This window comes from Acomys minous (genome assembly GCF_964271855.1).
Source record: "Acomys minous genome assembly, chromosome: 2".
Classification (NCBI taxonomy): Eukaryota; Metazoa; Chordata; class Mammalia; order Rodentia; family Muridae; genus Acomys; species Acomys minous.
This window is the reverse complement of record NC_140484.1, coordinates 64,442,126-64,458,260: the sequence shown is the minus strand read 5'-3', so window position 1 is coordinate 64,458,260 and position 16,135 is coordinate 64,442,126. Positions and strand designations below refer to the sequence as shown.

Genomic DNA, 16,135 nt, shown 5'->3' with positions numbered 1-16,135 from the left:
CAAAATACCAAACTACGGCAAAGTACCCAAGACCGTTATCCTAAGAGTGTGCTCTGTTGACTGGCAAACAGTGTTCAGGGTTAGGACCTAGAGAGGAGAGATTTGTAATAAAGATAAGGATGGATTCTATTGATGAAGAATGCAAAGAACATGGGGCCTCTTTTATAAAGATGAGTTCTTTCCACTGAGACACAGCCTGGGATTAGGGCCTAAACAATTCTCGGGATCTGTGGGAGGCTGAGAGGGAGGCCAGGTGACTGGGTGTCATTCCTCCCCTCATTGATGAAAGCAGGCCTGCATGCTTACCAACTCTGGTTTCTCAAAGGCTTACCCCCAGGCCATGCTTCCCACAGCAGGGACAGAAAATCTGACTAACACACTCACATCACTCTCCTGGGTTGACCAGCCACACATGCTAAGATGATGATGGAGAAGGGAAGAAAGCTGGGAAAACCCAAGGATGCTGCAGTCCTCACCTACTTTCAAGCAAGCCAGGGGCAGCAAATGCTGGTGGAATATGACCATATTCAAAGATGGTCCTTGCAGCAAGCTCATTATTCTTGTAAGAATGAGGCACACACGCCATGGGTGAGCTGGGACACACTTGCCACTGCACTGATTCCACACAGGAGTTAATATCATAACTCAATTTTGCTAAAGACAGCCCTGGACATTATAAAGATGAGCAGTAAAATCCACAGCAATAAATATAAAATTGTAATTTGTCTTAACAGAGACCATTCAGAAAATAAAATTTTTAAACACCATGGAAAATCAAAAGAAAGGAAAAAATAGAAAAAAAAATGGGAAAGCTATTTAAAGACCTTTGTTGACAGCTCTCCCTCTTTTCAAACAGAATTCGTATTTTCATTTTACAAGAGTGTTGAAAAAAATTACACAGCCCAATACAAGTGGTCATTACTCTGACATGATTCTGAGACCACTTAGGAGAGCCTTCCTGTTTGTATTCCTGAGTTCCTCATGCAGAGGTATGCACAAGAAAGGCAACAAAGCTTGCCCCATGCCAGAGAACATGTCTCTCCCCTCTATTACTCATGGAATGCTTTCTGCATGCGCTTCAACCAAGATGCAATCCTTCTGCATGCCTGACCTGGCCCGTTGTCACTCAACAGCCGGAGTCACTCAGAGACTAGAGAGCAATGTGAGGCAGTGTGGGCAGAGCACAAGAGAAGCCAGGAGCACTTAAAGTGGATCAGTGAAAAGATAAGCAGGTTTTCATGAACTTCCTGCAAACACATGGCTGAATTAGGGGCATCTGGGCTCCTGTGCAGTCGCTTGCTCATGGCTGCAGGCTGCTTAACCACGGAGCAGCTTCTAGCCTTCCATACAAAGTGGCAAGCAGTTTACGATGTACTTAAAAAAGAAAACTACTCTATCCATCTTGCGTCGGCTCTGTTTTCTCCTTAGACATGTTGCCATTTCCAAATTGTGGGTTTGGCCGAGGATGTATAATTTTGGTGTTGTCTTCTTGAGACAGAGAGAAGATGTGAATTAGGCTTGAAGTAATTCCGCCATTTCAGAATCCTATTAACAAAAAGGGTCATCAAACAGGTGACTTCTACTTTGTAGCTTCACTTGGGCAAATGAGAGCTGGTACCTCAGCTGTCCGTCATCCTTCTGTCTGTCTGCTAATCTCTGAAAAGCCTGAATGTGCAAGGGAGCCGACTGTAAGCACTGAGTCAGAGAAGATGCCGTCTATGCAGCAACTGTCACTCTCTCTGCCTCTTGCAGAGTTTGCACCCAAGATGCATTTAATGAGCTTTTGCTCTTCGTTTATTTATGGCGGATTCCTAAAGTGTCTTCTCAAGGCTGACCTGATGTCAGAAGTAAGCACAGGGTTCCATGGAGCAACTCATGAGCACCCATCCCCCATGAGGCTCTCAAACAGGCCCCGACCTCTGTGCCCTATCCCAAAGCCTCCTTATATTTTCTTTTCTCCACCTATACAAATAGTTGAGAATCAGTTGGAAAGCAGAGAACTCAGCCAGCCACCAAGATTGCTAGCCGTGGCGTGTATGCCTCGCACAGTCACCTTTCCTTGAGTGTGAGCAGTAGCTGTGGACAGAGAAGGCTCCTGCTCCCATGGCTGGGCTATGTTGCATTGGAACATGTTTTTGCTGTGTGATACCGAGGTTATGAATCTGCTGTCATTGAATCCATTGAAATGGAGAGTGTGTTAGGTGGGCCTGACCCTGACTTAACAGGTGCAGCATATAAGTGGAGAGAGACTCAATACAGAAAGGTTTTCCAGATGACCTCAAAGGGACAAACAAGGGACATCTCTCTTTTTGATGACCCAGGCTGGGTGCCCAGCAACCACGTGGTAGGTCCCAGCTGCCTTTAACTCTAGTTCTAGGGGACCTGAAGCCCTCTGTTGGCCTCTGAGGCCTCTTGCATGCGTGTGGTACACGTATCCTCACTCAGGCTCCCATACAAACACATAAGTCAGCATAAATAAACGCATACTACTTAAAGGACCAACTAGTCTTCTCTCTGCTACAGCCACCAGGCGAGGTCCTAGAGATGGCCCCCTGGTGGCTGATCTGTGGTTGTTAGCCACAAGGGAATGGACACACTGGTCCTACAACAACAACAACAACAACAACAACCTCTAAGTTCCCTCCAATTACCAGTAGCCTTGGACGTGTATCCAAAGCATCCGGCGAGAGGCTGACACCTGTTTGGATGGGCGAGGACTTCTTCTTTATGCAAAGGAACCATCTAACCCACACTAGGACATGCAGTTTGCACACTGCCAGGCATGATCATCTGCTACACAGCAACACAAAACAAACACAGATGGCACTTGCCAGGGTGTGTTTCCTGCCTCTGAAGAGCCAATCCAAAAGTGAAGTAGTCCTCTGTGATGCATTGTGCTACTGGAATCCTGGCCCTAAGAAAGGAAAAAAAAAATCTGGATGCTTCAGTCATCAATGCAGGGTGACCACAAGAAAATAATGCACTTTCCCTGGACTGGGGCACCCTGTCCAGTCACCCCATGTACGTCGTTTTGGAGAGATAGATGCTTGACAGACAATTCTTTATACATTTCATTAACTGTAAATTTCAAAACCATTCTTTGCATTTTTTTTCCTCCTCGTTGCTTCTTCCCTCCATCTGAGACATTCATAATGCATATTCCAGACTCTCAACATTGTCAGCCTGCTCTGTGAGGCTCCACTCTCTGTCTCCTGTGTGCAGTCTCTCTCTCTTATCACTACTCTCAATCTCGCTCTTGATCCACACACTTTTTCTCTCTCATCCTGAGTTTGGGAACCTCAGTGAAGTATCTTCTGCAGTACCAAGTCTGAAGTTTCTTGGTTATTTCCTCCTTCCTTCTATGTGGCTCTTTCTTTGTATCATCCATCCATCTCTCTATCATGGTGATGGCTTCCTTTGAATCTAGAGACTTTAGAGAGAGGACAGTACACTTACAACACTGACGATGGCCATTTGAAGAGGCCATGCTTGCTGATTCCAGCACCGCACTGAACACTTCTATTAACTGGCATTTATTTATCTTGCTCATGAGTTAGTCTTTTGGATTCTTTGAATGTCTAGTAATTTTTGACTGGGTGCTAGATATTATAAATTTTACATTATTCATTACTGATTTGTGTGTGTGTGTGTGTGTGTGTGTGTGTGTGTGTGTGTATGTTGTAAAGAACATCGAACACAATTTTGCTAACCAGTTAAACTACTTAAGGAATAACTTGGTTCCTCCCGCCTGCTTTTAAATTGTAGTGAAATTAGTCTGAGGCTTGAGTCTGGAGACCACTTTAGACACATTTCAAAGGCGTGACCTTCTAGGGGCTCTCCTAAGTTCTCTCCAGACTCAACAAGGTCTCCAGATTCCACATGGTTGAGGGCCTGAGAGTGGACAATGGGCCTGGGAGAGTGCGGGGGACCATCCCTCTCACGAGTGCTGAGGACCATTCCTCTCACGAGTGCGGGGGACCATTCCTCTCACGCCTCTCTCAGAGACTTCTCTTTCCTGACCAGTCACTCTACATCACAACAAAGCACAGGTGGGTTTTCAGCCAGACTCAAGAAAGACCCGAAGCAAATTTTGGAGCTATTTCTGCGTTGTCTCCCTCCTCTTTGGGAACTGTGTGACCTCACATTTCTTGCTGTAACTTCAGTCTCCTCAACTGAGAGAGACTGCTGGGCTCTACATTGGTTCTCCTGACCTGAACAACACTTTGGAAGTTGTTAGTCTTATTGCCAGAAACATCGCCTTGCCCAGTTTTAGCCCACACCTCACTCTTCCCACTGAACCTTAAAACCTTCCCTGCCTTACGAGAGGCACATGGCCACGTGTCTCCACCTCTGAAGCATCTTGTTGGGTTCTCTGCATCCACAGTTCTATGTAGGTGTTCACTAGCTGTCCCACCAGAGGATGAGCAGGCATAAGAACCAGACTTTGCGACTGTGTTCCTAGCACCAAGCACAGTTACTGGCTCATAGGGGCTTCTGGATACATATTTTATTGTATCCTATTCTATTTTACAGACATAAAATAAAGTCATATGTGAATTTAGTCATGCTAAAGATGCTGTCACAATTTCAAGCTTTGTGTTGTAAGAATTCTGAGCCTTTGTGTTTGCTTCATATGAACAGGCTTTAGAATACATGGCTCCCCCACTACTGTTTGCCTTTTTTAAAATAAGGTTTATTTATTTTGATTGCATGTGTCTGAATGTTTGCCTACACGTATGGCATGCCAATTAGTGCATCGGATGTATGCAGTGCCCAAAGAGGCCAGAGAGGGCAACAGACCATCCCCTGTCCCAGAGTTGCAGTTACTGGTGGCTATGACTGCAATGCAGGTGCTGGAAGCTGGACCCACATCCTTCGCAACAGCAGCAAAGGCTCTTAACTGCTGGCCCATCTCTCCAGCCTCCCTTATTAGCATTTGCAAAAGACATCTTTATCATGTAGAGAATAAAGCCTCATAAGCCAAAATCAATATTATTAAGTACCTAGAATCTTACAATGTTCCATGTGGAATTTAAGCCGTATGCCTCCATATTGAACTTGTCCAGTTTTCCCATAATTGTAACTATAGTCTTGTGATCCACAGTCCAACCATCAAAAGATATGTGCATATGAGTTATTAGCATTGGTTTTTTAATTCTATTATCTTTATTTGTGTATTGATTGTATGGGTGGGATGTGCATATACCACAAAACACATGTGAAGGTCAGAGAACAGCTTGCAGGAGTCAGTCTCCTCTTCCATCACATGGGCTCCAGGGAACAAAGTCAGGTAGTCAAGTTGCCAGCAAGGGCCTTTATCTGCTGAGCCATCTCACTAACCCTAGTATTTATATTTTAATGTAAAATGTTTTTTTTAAAAAAGCACCAATGTTATTAAGATTGCTTTATACAGCATCTAGAGTAAGGATTCACAATTCCCAAATCAAATGTAGCCTGCCACAAAACTACAATGTTCGCTATCAGAAATAGCTTGCTGATCTCCCTGCTAAACCTGTGAAAGTTGTCTAGATTAACTTCTTACAGTAGAATCAGCATATGATGGGATTTGGCTTTCTTTACACATATGATATACATCAAAGCTTTTGAATATTATCACCTGCTTGGAAAACAAACTTCTAAAAAAAGCTATATTAAAACCATATAATGGCTTTTTCTGGTTGGTAGATGCTTTACAGCAAGCCAGCCTGAGCATTTTCTCTTCACTTCGTCTCTGCAGGAGTAGAAACTGGGACAGCAAAGTGCCATGCCTATGACTGGAGTGCAGCAGGAGACCCTGACTTGGCCCTCCACCATCTGAGCCTGGCTGTATTCAAGACTAGGGCTTTCCCTGTGTCTGTGACATCTCCTAGACCCCTCCCCAGCAGTTGCTGTCAGGAGAGGAGCCTTGCCTCTATCTTCTTCTGAGCACCACGTGAGAAACACAGACCTCAGAACAGGACATCGTGAGTCCAGAGTGCTCCACACTAGCTGTGCCCCTGTAACGCTTGCATCAACTCTCTGAGCCTCTCAGAATTTGATCTTTGGGGGGAAAAAATGGGTCTCGTATGTCTCTCCCAGCTGTGGCGAGGATGAATGAGGCCTTTCAGGGATCATCCACACCAGCTTCCTTTGTTTCATCTCTGCCTCCACTGAACTCCTCGCACACAGGGCAAATGGCTCGGCCATTTACAACTCCTCTACCCCTCCCTCTACCCCTCCCCCACTCCCTCCCTGCACACACCAGCTCTCACAGTGGAGTGGTTTATACTGATGTCTTTGTTGCTTTCCACAGGGTCCTATGGATACAAAGGATGGGTCTAGAACTTCAGATCGTGGCTTGATGTTTAAAGCACAGACTTCCGGGACTAGAGGTGCAACTCCGTGGATCTAGGTTTAATTCCCAGTGCCCTACATGTACAAATTCAACAGCCCATGGATTTCTGAACCAGGCATGGACAGTGGAGGAGGAGGGAAAGCGCTGGAGTGAGGAGTAAATTGAATGATGATCTTGAGCGACTGTGTCATCACTTGCTCGTCCTAAGTGCTTGGGCTACATTACACCTGGAGTCACCAGTTCACTAGTTCATCAGGAACATTGCTTTAAGGCCAAGGCTTGAGTTAAAAGAATCAAGATTCAGAAGACTTTTATCTGGCTCAGGCTTCTCCACAGGAGTAGATAGTGGGTAACATTGCTAGGGATCTTTTGATAGCCAATGAAGAAAGCACGTGCTTCTCCTCCGGTTTAGTCCTGGTGGCCTCTTCATCCCGTGACTCCAGGCATCATGACGCCCGAGCACTTCAAATTTGGGTGTTTTTTATTTCTCAAGACCTCAAGACACAGCCCAGTCCCTTGAAAGCCTTCATCAAGCCCATAGCAGAGGGGCTGGTGAGATGGGGTAGTCTATGAAGCACTTGCCTTGCAACTGTGATAACCTGAGTTGAATCTCCAGAACTCCCTTGCCCCCCCCCTTTTTTTTTTTTTACTTCCAGGCATAATGATATGTGGTTATAATGCCCAGAACAGGGATGTGGGGACAAGTGGATCCCTGAGGCTCTCTGGCCTTGCCTGCTTGATAAGTTCCAGGCTAGTGAGATGTGTCCAAAAGCCAAGTAGATGGCTGCAGAGGAATGAGACTTTACCTGTACACATGTACACTCGTTCCCATGTGGCATCGACATGCACACGCGCACACACACACACACACACACACAGAGAGAGAGAGAGAGAGAGAGAGAGAGAGAGAGAGAGAGAGAGAGAGAGAGAGCAAGCAGACTTTCTCAGCTTGGTGCAACACCAAAACTGTATGGGCAAGCATTTACTTCTGTTCACAGTAAAATAAAATAAAATAGTAAAAGCTGTGAAACAATAGTTTTTTTCCCTCATTGTACAGCTAGCACTGCAGTCCTGTGGTCCCTGATAGAGGGGAAATGAGAGAGAAGAACTTCACAATTGTCCCTACATGAGGTAGCTTTCAGACTGTGCCACTAGGAATGGAGACTCACTCAGCACAGGAGACAGGGACAGGACTCGGTGGCTGGTGTTGACAGAATTCATGAAGAGCAGGGACTACAAGAAATGAGAATGTCATATATTCACTTATAATTGGGCACTAGCCCAAAAGGCATGTCCCATGAAAGTCTTCACTTACCAGGAGATTGGGATAAATGTGAGGACATTCTACTGAGACTCTAGGTAAGAGAAATATAGGAGATGGGGAAGAACATCATGATGGGTGGATCGGGTCCCAGGGGGGTCTGCTCAAACTATTGTACTAACCAAGGACAATACAAGTAGTAAACATCGAACTCCTACTGTGATCTAGCCAATGGACAGGACATTCTCCACAGTTCTGTGGAGAGCAGGGACTGACTTTGACATGAACTCTGGTGCTCCATATTTGACCACCTCCCCTTGGTGGGGAGGCCTGGTGGCACTCAAAGAAATAATAAGCAGGCTACCAAGATGAGACTTAATAGCCTCTGACCATATAGTGGGGGAGGAGGTCCCCTTCGGTTGTAGACCTAGGGGAGGGGAATAGGGTGAAAGTGGGAGGGAGGGAGGAATGGGAGGATACAAGTGATGGGATGGCAACTGAGTTGTAATCTGAATAAATTAATAAAATTAAAAGAAAAAAGAAAAAAAAAGAGTAAGATGGAACAGACAAAAATGTAAAATTGCGAGATTTTTTTCAATAAAATGCTTGGTGACCAATACAAAAAAAAAAAAAGAAAGAAAGAAAGAAAGAAAAGAAAGAAAGAAAAGGAAGTGTCAGCTGACCACAGGAGACACCTCAACTTTCTGACTTGCATCTGCTTGGGAGAAAACTATGTGATAGCAAGAGAAAGAAACTCCAGAAAGGGCAGGCCAGGCAACTTCAAGACCTCAGACAGGCGGACAGAATTCACATCCATGAGTCAGAGGGTCTCATCACCGCTGAGAAGCCAGAAAGACTCCTCAGAAAGGCTGGTTCTTCAACAGCGGGAATAAGTGTGGCCTGGAGTAGGACTTCTTCCCCCTCTATATTGTAGGCATTTTAGGCTGGCGTGTTCCCCATTGGAGGGAAGGGGGCATGAAATCAACAGCATTTGTGGTTGGTGATTAACTCAGTAAAGTATGTGCTATGAGAACCAAAGCTTAATCCCCAGAACCTGTCTAGAAAAGTTGAGAATGCTGTTCTCATAGTCTCAGAGACAGTTACATGAGTTCCTGAGGCTCGCCAGCCTAGCCTAACCAATGGTTTACAGGTGAAAGTGTGTGTGTGTGTGTGTGTGTGTGTGTGAGAGAGAGAGAGAGAGAGAGAGAGAGAGAGAGAGAGAGAGAGAGAGAGAGAGACAGACAGACAGACAGACAGACAGACAGACAGACAGACAGACAGACACAGAGACAGAGACAGAGACAGAGACAGAGACAGAGACAGAGACAGAGAGACAGACAGAGACAGAAAGACTGCCTCAACAAAACAAGGTAAATGACATCATCCAAAGTTGACTTCTGGATTCCATACCTAGTCACACATGCACAGGCACACATAAGTTCACACATATACAGAGATGCTGGCAGCATCTATGACCTCTACCCACTAGAACAAGTGGCATCCTTTTCCTAGCAGACATTAGCACCAAGTGAGGCCATGGGATCTAAGAACCACTGCTCTGCACCAGAGCCTCCTTCAGACCTCTCTCAGATCTCACCAGTAAATGCCAGCAGGACCAAGCCATCTGCAAGCAGCTTAATCCTCTATTCAAACCCACCCAACACTCTTTACAGGAACAGAACAAAATCAAGCATTCAACAATGCAGAAGTCACAATCGCTAAAATCCAATTGAAAAGCGGATGAATAAAGAAAGGAAATACAACTTGAAACCAGGAGGCAAATCAATCAGGAGAAATAGATGGGAAAACAACAGAGCGGTTGATGAAGACCACCTACAACAGCCTTGAGCCCACTGTTAGTGTCTGCATCCTGGGCTTGGGAAGATAGAGAGAATGATGAATCAGAGAGAAATGGGAGGTGTAAGGAGCTACCTAAAAAGTGTTTTAATTTTTTTTGTTATTTGGCTTTGGTGATATTGCTCTGGGCCCACTGAGTCACAGTGGTCTTAGCTGGGTCACATGTATACAGGGACTTTAAGAATTCACCATGATCCTTCTGGGTAATCAGAAGCAAGTATTGCTGGCAAAAATCTTTAATAATAATAATAATAATAATAATAATAATAATAATAATAATAATAATAATAAAAAAATAATAATAATAAAGATGACTAGGAAATAGAGATGCAGATGATGAAAAAGTCTTGAGTAACTAATGTTTTCCAGACAAAACACCTTCCCCTAACCCATTTCATGAAGAAAATGTTTAAACTGTCACCTATCAGAAGACAGATAGTTAGGCCTTGATTTAGAAGCTCCAACATGCACCTATTACCAGACAGGTCTCAGAAATCGCTTTAATGCATATTGTAATGGCAAATTGTCATGTCAGGGCTGGCTCTGAAGTGTACATTCCTAACCCTATTTTAGACCAAAGCATGTTTGTCTCAGAGAGTCCTCTGAGGCCCTGGCTGGGGAAGAGCCACCCACCCCCAGTTCTGTGAGTGAAGGGAGCACAGAGCAGCCCAGGAGCAAAATGGGCGTGCCCTTGAACACTGCAAGAAGGTGAGCTATTTCCAACAGAGGTTACTACTGCTTATCTTGTGATATGAATGTGCCTGCCATGGAAAGGAGAAACAGAAAGTCCAACCGTGGAGAAAAAGCTCAATGGAGAACTCCAGCTGACTGCCTCAGCTTCCCTGATCAGCTTCTGATGGATGTTGTGAGCACAGTAACTGTATCTGCTCCTATTCTGTTTCTTTTACTTAGAAGCCTCACCTGAAGGGTCATCTTGCTCTGCTTGGGACCCTCTCTCAACTGTCTTATCAGGGCTTCCCCAGTTGGCTTCTACTGGATGTTTGTAAACCTTGGTTTGATCACGTTACCTTGAAGCGTCACTGGATGGGTCACCCTGCTTTGCCCAGCACAGTTGCTACAGGAAACACTTTCTGTTTTCCCAGTCCATTTCTGCTAGATGCTAGATGCTCTGAGTGCCCAGTTTGGGGATGTATTTGCTACCTATGTATCTATTACTCTGTTAATTGCTATTTGCACTTACTTTGGCTTGCTGGATACTTAATAACTCATTCAAAACCAAATGTATGGCTACTGTAGATCATTCTTGGCCCCCTGAGGAGCAACAATGCTTAAACACACTCACCCTGGGGGACGTATATCCATCATGTAACACTATGGCTTCCCTACTCATGGCTGGTGAAGCCATCAGAGCCCTATTCACGAGTCGTCTCTGGAATGCATCCTCTCAATGTGAACAACAAACATCATTTTCAGACAGGACCATCAATGTCCAGCTATGGTTTGGTTGACTGTTGAACCTTTCAGAACGCTTACTCAGAGAATTCCCTTAACACATAATGTTCCTGTTAGTTTGGGGTACTTTTGGAGTCAAGAGGGATCCGGGCTTGGCAAACATCAGGCACTAGGACCTACAACAGTCTCCCTCTCATCGGCTCCCCCGCCCCGCTGCCCTGCAGGCAGCTTCTCTGCACAGGTTCTGCTCATAGTTCCTATTGAAGTCAGCTTAAGAAAGGGACTAGCCACACCTGGACCGCACCTGGGCTGGAGTTACACCAACCGCTGCTGGCCCAAGTGGAAGGTGATTTCTCTAAGCACAAACGCAGCTCAGGACTAAGACCATGGCTTTAAGAGAACTATCCGTCTACAGACCTCAACCTCTGTTCAGCAGACTCGCAGGTTCTCCCAAGATTGTGACACCGGGAAACTTTTCACAGAAAAAAAAAATCTCCCAAACTCACTCTTACTGAAAAACAAACAAACAAACAAACAAACCCATTTCTTTAATCTAGTTCCCCTGTGGATTGAGAGTCCATCCCCAGACCTTGCTCACTTTCTACCCCATCAGTCACTTCACGGCTGAAGCCTAGGTTAACAGGAAGCTGCTGAGCTGATGTAGAGAGGGAAAGTCACTGGGCCCAATCCAGTGCCAGGCTGAGTCTGTTAATTGGTCTCTCAGGTATGTTCGGCTTGGGAAGTGGAGCACCAAAGTCTGTTTCTCCATACTCTTCTCTATCTAAACAGTACTGAAGAGCCCCAGTGCGGATAACTGTAATAGCTCAATGGCTTGAGACTATTTTAAATTCTGAAATGTTTACTACTGAACTTTGGAGATGGAAAATGTCAACCTGAGATAAGCACAGAACCCCCCTGAAAGATATCTGTATTCTGCAAGTGGTATGAGCCATAAGCAGCTATCTCTCCAGAAAGTAAACACATGAAATCTGATTTAAAAAAAAAAAAAAAGAGAGAAAGAAAGAAAGATCATACACAGAATAAACTGCAAGCCCAGGCAGCAGACAGGTGTGATATATTTGCCAAACCAGAGAAGATGCCTGGTTTGCGGGCCTCCTGTGTACACCTCTATCACCTCCATCCAAATCTCCAGCTCTGAACTTAAGCACAGCTTAAAATTCAGAAGGTCAGGAGACCAGGATCATATGTGTTGTTTTCAAACCTGGCCTGCCCTTAATCCCAGAAAGCTGGCCCTGTATAGACCATGTTTCATATAAATGCAGTAAAAACTATCCAACTGGTTGGACTGTTAGTTGGGGAGTGGCCTGGGGTTCACTTAATGCACATGGCTAGGCTGTTGGCTGTCAATGGGAGTAAACAATTCAGCCACAGAAACAATTAGTTGTGGCAATCACCATATTTGAAGTTTCCAAGAAATCTCCTGCAAAACCCCTTTCACATCACCTTCAGTGGGACTATAATAATGAAGGAATGCGAAGCCTTATTTATGAAGAATGGAATGCAGGAGAGGGTATTCACTAGGAAGAGTGTAAGACAGAGCCATGAGCATTACTGTAAAATGCGTGATGAGATAATTAAACAAGTTTCCCCCTTCTCCGGGGACTGGAAAATAGCCGCAATGAAAATTATGCAATGATAAAATTCTGTCCCCCTCCGATTAATTACTTGTGAATAATAACGTCTCTAGTTTCTTTCAATTATTTTATAATTGTACACCTTTTTCTCTGGCTGATTGGGCAATGAGTTAATGAATAAGGACTACTACTGGATTTAATTAACACCATTTTTCCTGTGGCCTTTACCTATCTGTGGCAAATATGGAAACGGACTCTTCCGGGGCTGGAACTGGAAGAAGCCAGCCAGCCTTAAATCCTGCAGAACCTGTTCCTCCCAGTCAAGCTGCCTTCCCTACTGCCAAGCATGGGTGACTAAAGGTCTCAGGTATTTGCCAGAACTCAGGGGAGGGCTTTCCTCATAACAGTATCCATATTCAAACACTTGCCTTTTTCATAAAGCATTAGCAATGTGCATGTTACAACCGTCCAAAGAGATGGGTAAGTGAGCTATCTGGGAGTCAATTACAGTGTCGTTCATAATTTATTCCAGGAACAATGAAGAGCTGATCAGATTTCATGTGTGTTTACTTTCTGAAAAGATAACTGATGTTGGCTGGTACCCAGAGTAGAGCACAGATATCTTTCAGGGTAATGTGTTTCTCTCAAGTTGACATTTTCGAACTCCAAAGTCCTTCCCATCTTCCAAAATGTTGTCTGGGTTTGAAAACTAACCCTCAGGTTTAATAAAAATAAAATAAAATAAAACACCACTCTGGTATTTTGCTATCTCAATTCGATCAAGACGAGCCATGAGCACTCTCCCTCTAAACACACAGGCAGACAAATAGGCATTTCTTCCTAGAGACAGATAGTGCAAACTCATAAGGCTCACAGGACTGGAATCACAGAACGCACCACACTTCCTACAGTTCCCAGGCGGATACCAGGGACCCACCTCAGAAATACCTAAGCAGATTTTTGTTGTCAATTACATTCTAGATGAGTGTATGTTTATTCCCTCCAAAAGCTGAAATAAATTAAAGGGTATTTTTTTTTAAATACATTACAAGATACAAGCAAATCAATGATTTTGCTAGACCATAGAAAACACCTGGCCAGTGGGGCCTGGCCCCCTACCCCACCACCTCCACCAGTGTCTCTAAGCTCAGTGTGTACCTGCCCTCCCCCCCACCCCCCTCGCTGAGGAGCCCCAGCTGTACCTCATAGCTGCTCACTGGCTGCTCAGTCACTTTCAGGCCCGGGCACACGTGGAAAAAACAAACTTTGGCTTTTCTCTGGGAAGGAAGCCAATCTCTCTTCACCAAGTCCATGCCTGTTACATGGTTTTTCAGGCTAGTACTAAACGCAGTGATCTGAAAGATGGGGTGCACAGCCTTTCCTTCCTCGGGAGGTTTCGCAGGCATTCCGGAGCACTGTGTGCAACCGGGAATCTTGTGACTTCAGCGAGCCAGCCCGGCAAACACAATTTTCTTTGTTTGCTGCAGGTACTGGGTACAGCGGGAGGGATTTGAGACCAGCCCCAGGGCAGGCCTGAGTTTTCCAACTTCGCAGACAGTTGCTCCAAAAATCCTAGCTATAGGGGGCTCACGAGATGATTCTGGAAACCCCTTGGGTGACCTTTAAATGCCATGAGGAAACTTCCTTCCAGCTGCAGCCTGGCCAACTCCAGCCTCCCGCCTGAGCTCTGAGGTCTTGTTGTCTTCTCTGATTTCAAAGAGATGCGTTTCTTTCGCACTTGTTTTCCACTTGCCTTTAAGTTCCAGACCCTGAATCCGCCTGGTTACCAAAAGGTTCGTTACGTGTTTCCATCTCCAGACCCTCAAATCCAAATAAATTATTTACAGAGCTCTGTACAAAGGAAACAGGGGGAGATAATTGCTGCTTTTTAGAATGTCTGCTTTTGCTTGCCCGGGGCCTGAAAGGAACAAGAACAGACTGCCTACCAGCACAAAGAGTGGCCTCAGGCCTGGGAAAGATAAGAGTGCATTCAGGGGAAAAAGAGGCTGCGGGTGGGCTCAGAGAGACAGTGTGCCCGGAAACACAGTGACTCAGGTAGGGGTTCACATCCAGAGTCAACTACGGAAGTCCTCTCAGCCTCAGTTTCCCCAGGAAGAGCACTGAAATAGAAAAGCCCTCCTACCTGCTCCTCCCTGGGTTATGAGGATCAGGTGAGCTACACAAAGTAAAAGAAAGGAGCTGCGTGTGCCAGAGCCAGCAAAAGTGTCAGCGCTGTGGTAAACACCACGCTTAAGAGGTAGTTGTTCATTTTCTGCTCAAATTATTTTGCACAGTTCTCTCTCCCCACAGCAGGACCTAATAGTGCTGCTATGCTTATGAGTGTTTGCTTTATGCAAAAAGTTATTAGATTCTGAATGGCAGGTTGCTTAGAATACAGACCCAAGGAGTGTTCCTTGCTATTTTCATTTCCTGTCTTGGTGCTGTTTCTATTCCTCTGGCCTCGGGAGCCATTAGTCAAGGGCATGCGCAGATGGCAAGGGACAGAACTCTTCTTGCGGGGATGTCTGCTTGGCTTTCTACAAGGATGAACCTGTGAGAACTTTTAACTCACTTGCCTCGCATTGCCAAGCCAGGGAAGGCTGCGGCGGGGGCTGGGGGGTGGGGGGAGGAGGCCTTAGTGACTTTCCCAGAAGCAGAACTCGGTGTGAGCTATCATCACCTGCTGCTTCCTGCTGCGCCCAAGTCGTGGTCACTGGCTAAGGACCTGGGTGACGGGATTTCAGACTCCTGTGACTGGGCACAAACGTTGAGGGTTGAACCTGAGAGCTGAAGCTCGGGAGGAGATGGGAACGGCTCAAGGTCATTTCAGCCAGTGTCTACACACGGACACGGCCCAAGGTCATGGGATGGTGTCTACTGTGTATAGCTCTGGCTCTGGCTTTCCTAAGGATGCCACTGAGAGCACACAACCCAGCTGGTGGAAGGCTTTATTCACACTGGAAACTCCGCAGGGAGGCATAGAATGCCGTCTTGGATTTAGAAGCACAGCCAGGGAAGAAATTTTGAGTAATAAAGTAATTAAAGTCTATCAAAGACCTCAAGAACAGAAGGACTATGCTTACCTAGTCTGGCTTCTGAAGGGTGAAACCTGTGCCTCCCCAAAGTCTCCACTTGAACCGCTGCTTCTGGTACCTGTCAGTTAGTTCCTGTCTGGCCGGTACTTCAGGTCTGAGAACAATCAAGACTCTTCTTCTAGTACCACAGCATTTCTGAAGGCTACTGAGCCATGTAGAAGCTACCAGAACTACCTGTCCAGAAGTTCCAAAACCAGCCAGGGGAAGTTGATTTAGGGGTTGGTAGGTTGCTGAGGAAACCAGCTGTCACAGGTTTCACCCAAGCTCATGAGCTCGCCCTCTTCCCTCTCCACTGAGTGCAACACTGGCTGGTCACAGGACACGTGGAGTGTGGCCAAATGGCTCAGAGGTTAAGAGCACTGTCTACTCTTCCAGAGGTCCTGAGTTCAATTCTCAGCAACCACAGGGTGGCTCTGGCGCCCTCTTCTGGTAGGCAGGCATACATGCAGGCAAAACATAGTATACATCTTTAAAAAAGAAAAAAGATTACTGGCCAAGAGGATTTAACAGGAGTCGTGAGATCCACTCTATGGAGTCGGAATGGAAGTCTAGAGAGCAGGGAAGGTGGAGGAGAGGTCAG

General features: G+C 45.6%; 1 protein-coding gene across 2 annotated transcripts in view; it reads right to left on the bottom strand.

The window, feature by feature from the left end:
* Positions 1-15,688, bottom strand: part of LOC311580043 ((E2-independent) E3 ubiquitin-conjugating enzyme FATS) — a 240,395-nt gene extending 224,707 nt beyond the window's left edge. The window contains exons 1-2 of one of the 2 annotated variants that reach the window (XM_084751209.1): positions 15,544-15,688; positions 13,663-14,311 (exon numbers count right to left, since the gene is read on the bottom strand). In XM_084751209.1, coding sequence (XP_084607335.1) covers positions 13,663-13,866 — 204 coding nt within the window. In that variant the 5' untranslated portion in view covers positions 13,867-14,311; positions 15,544-15,688. Of the gene's footprint in view, positions 1-13,662; positions 14,312-15,543 lie in introns of those variants that run through there. The other variant, XM_084751210.1, reaches the window with a different exon arrangement.
* Positions 15,689-16,135: the final 447 nt, after the last annotated feature.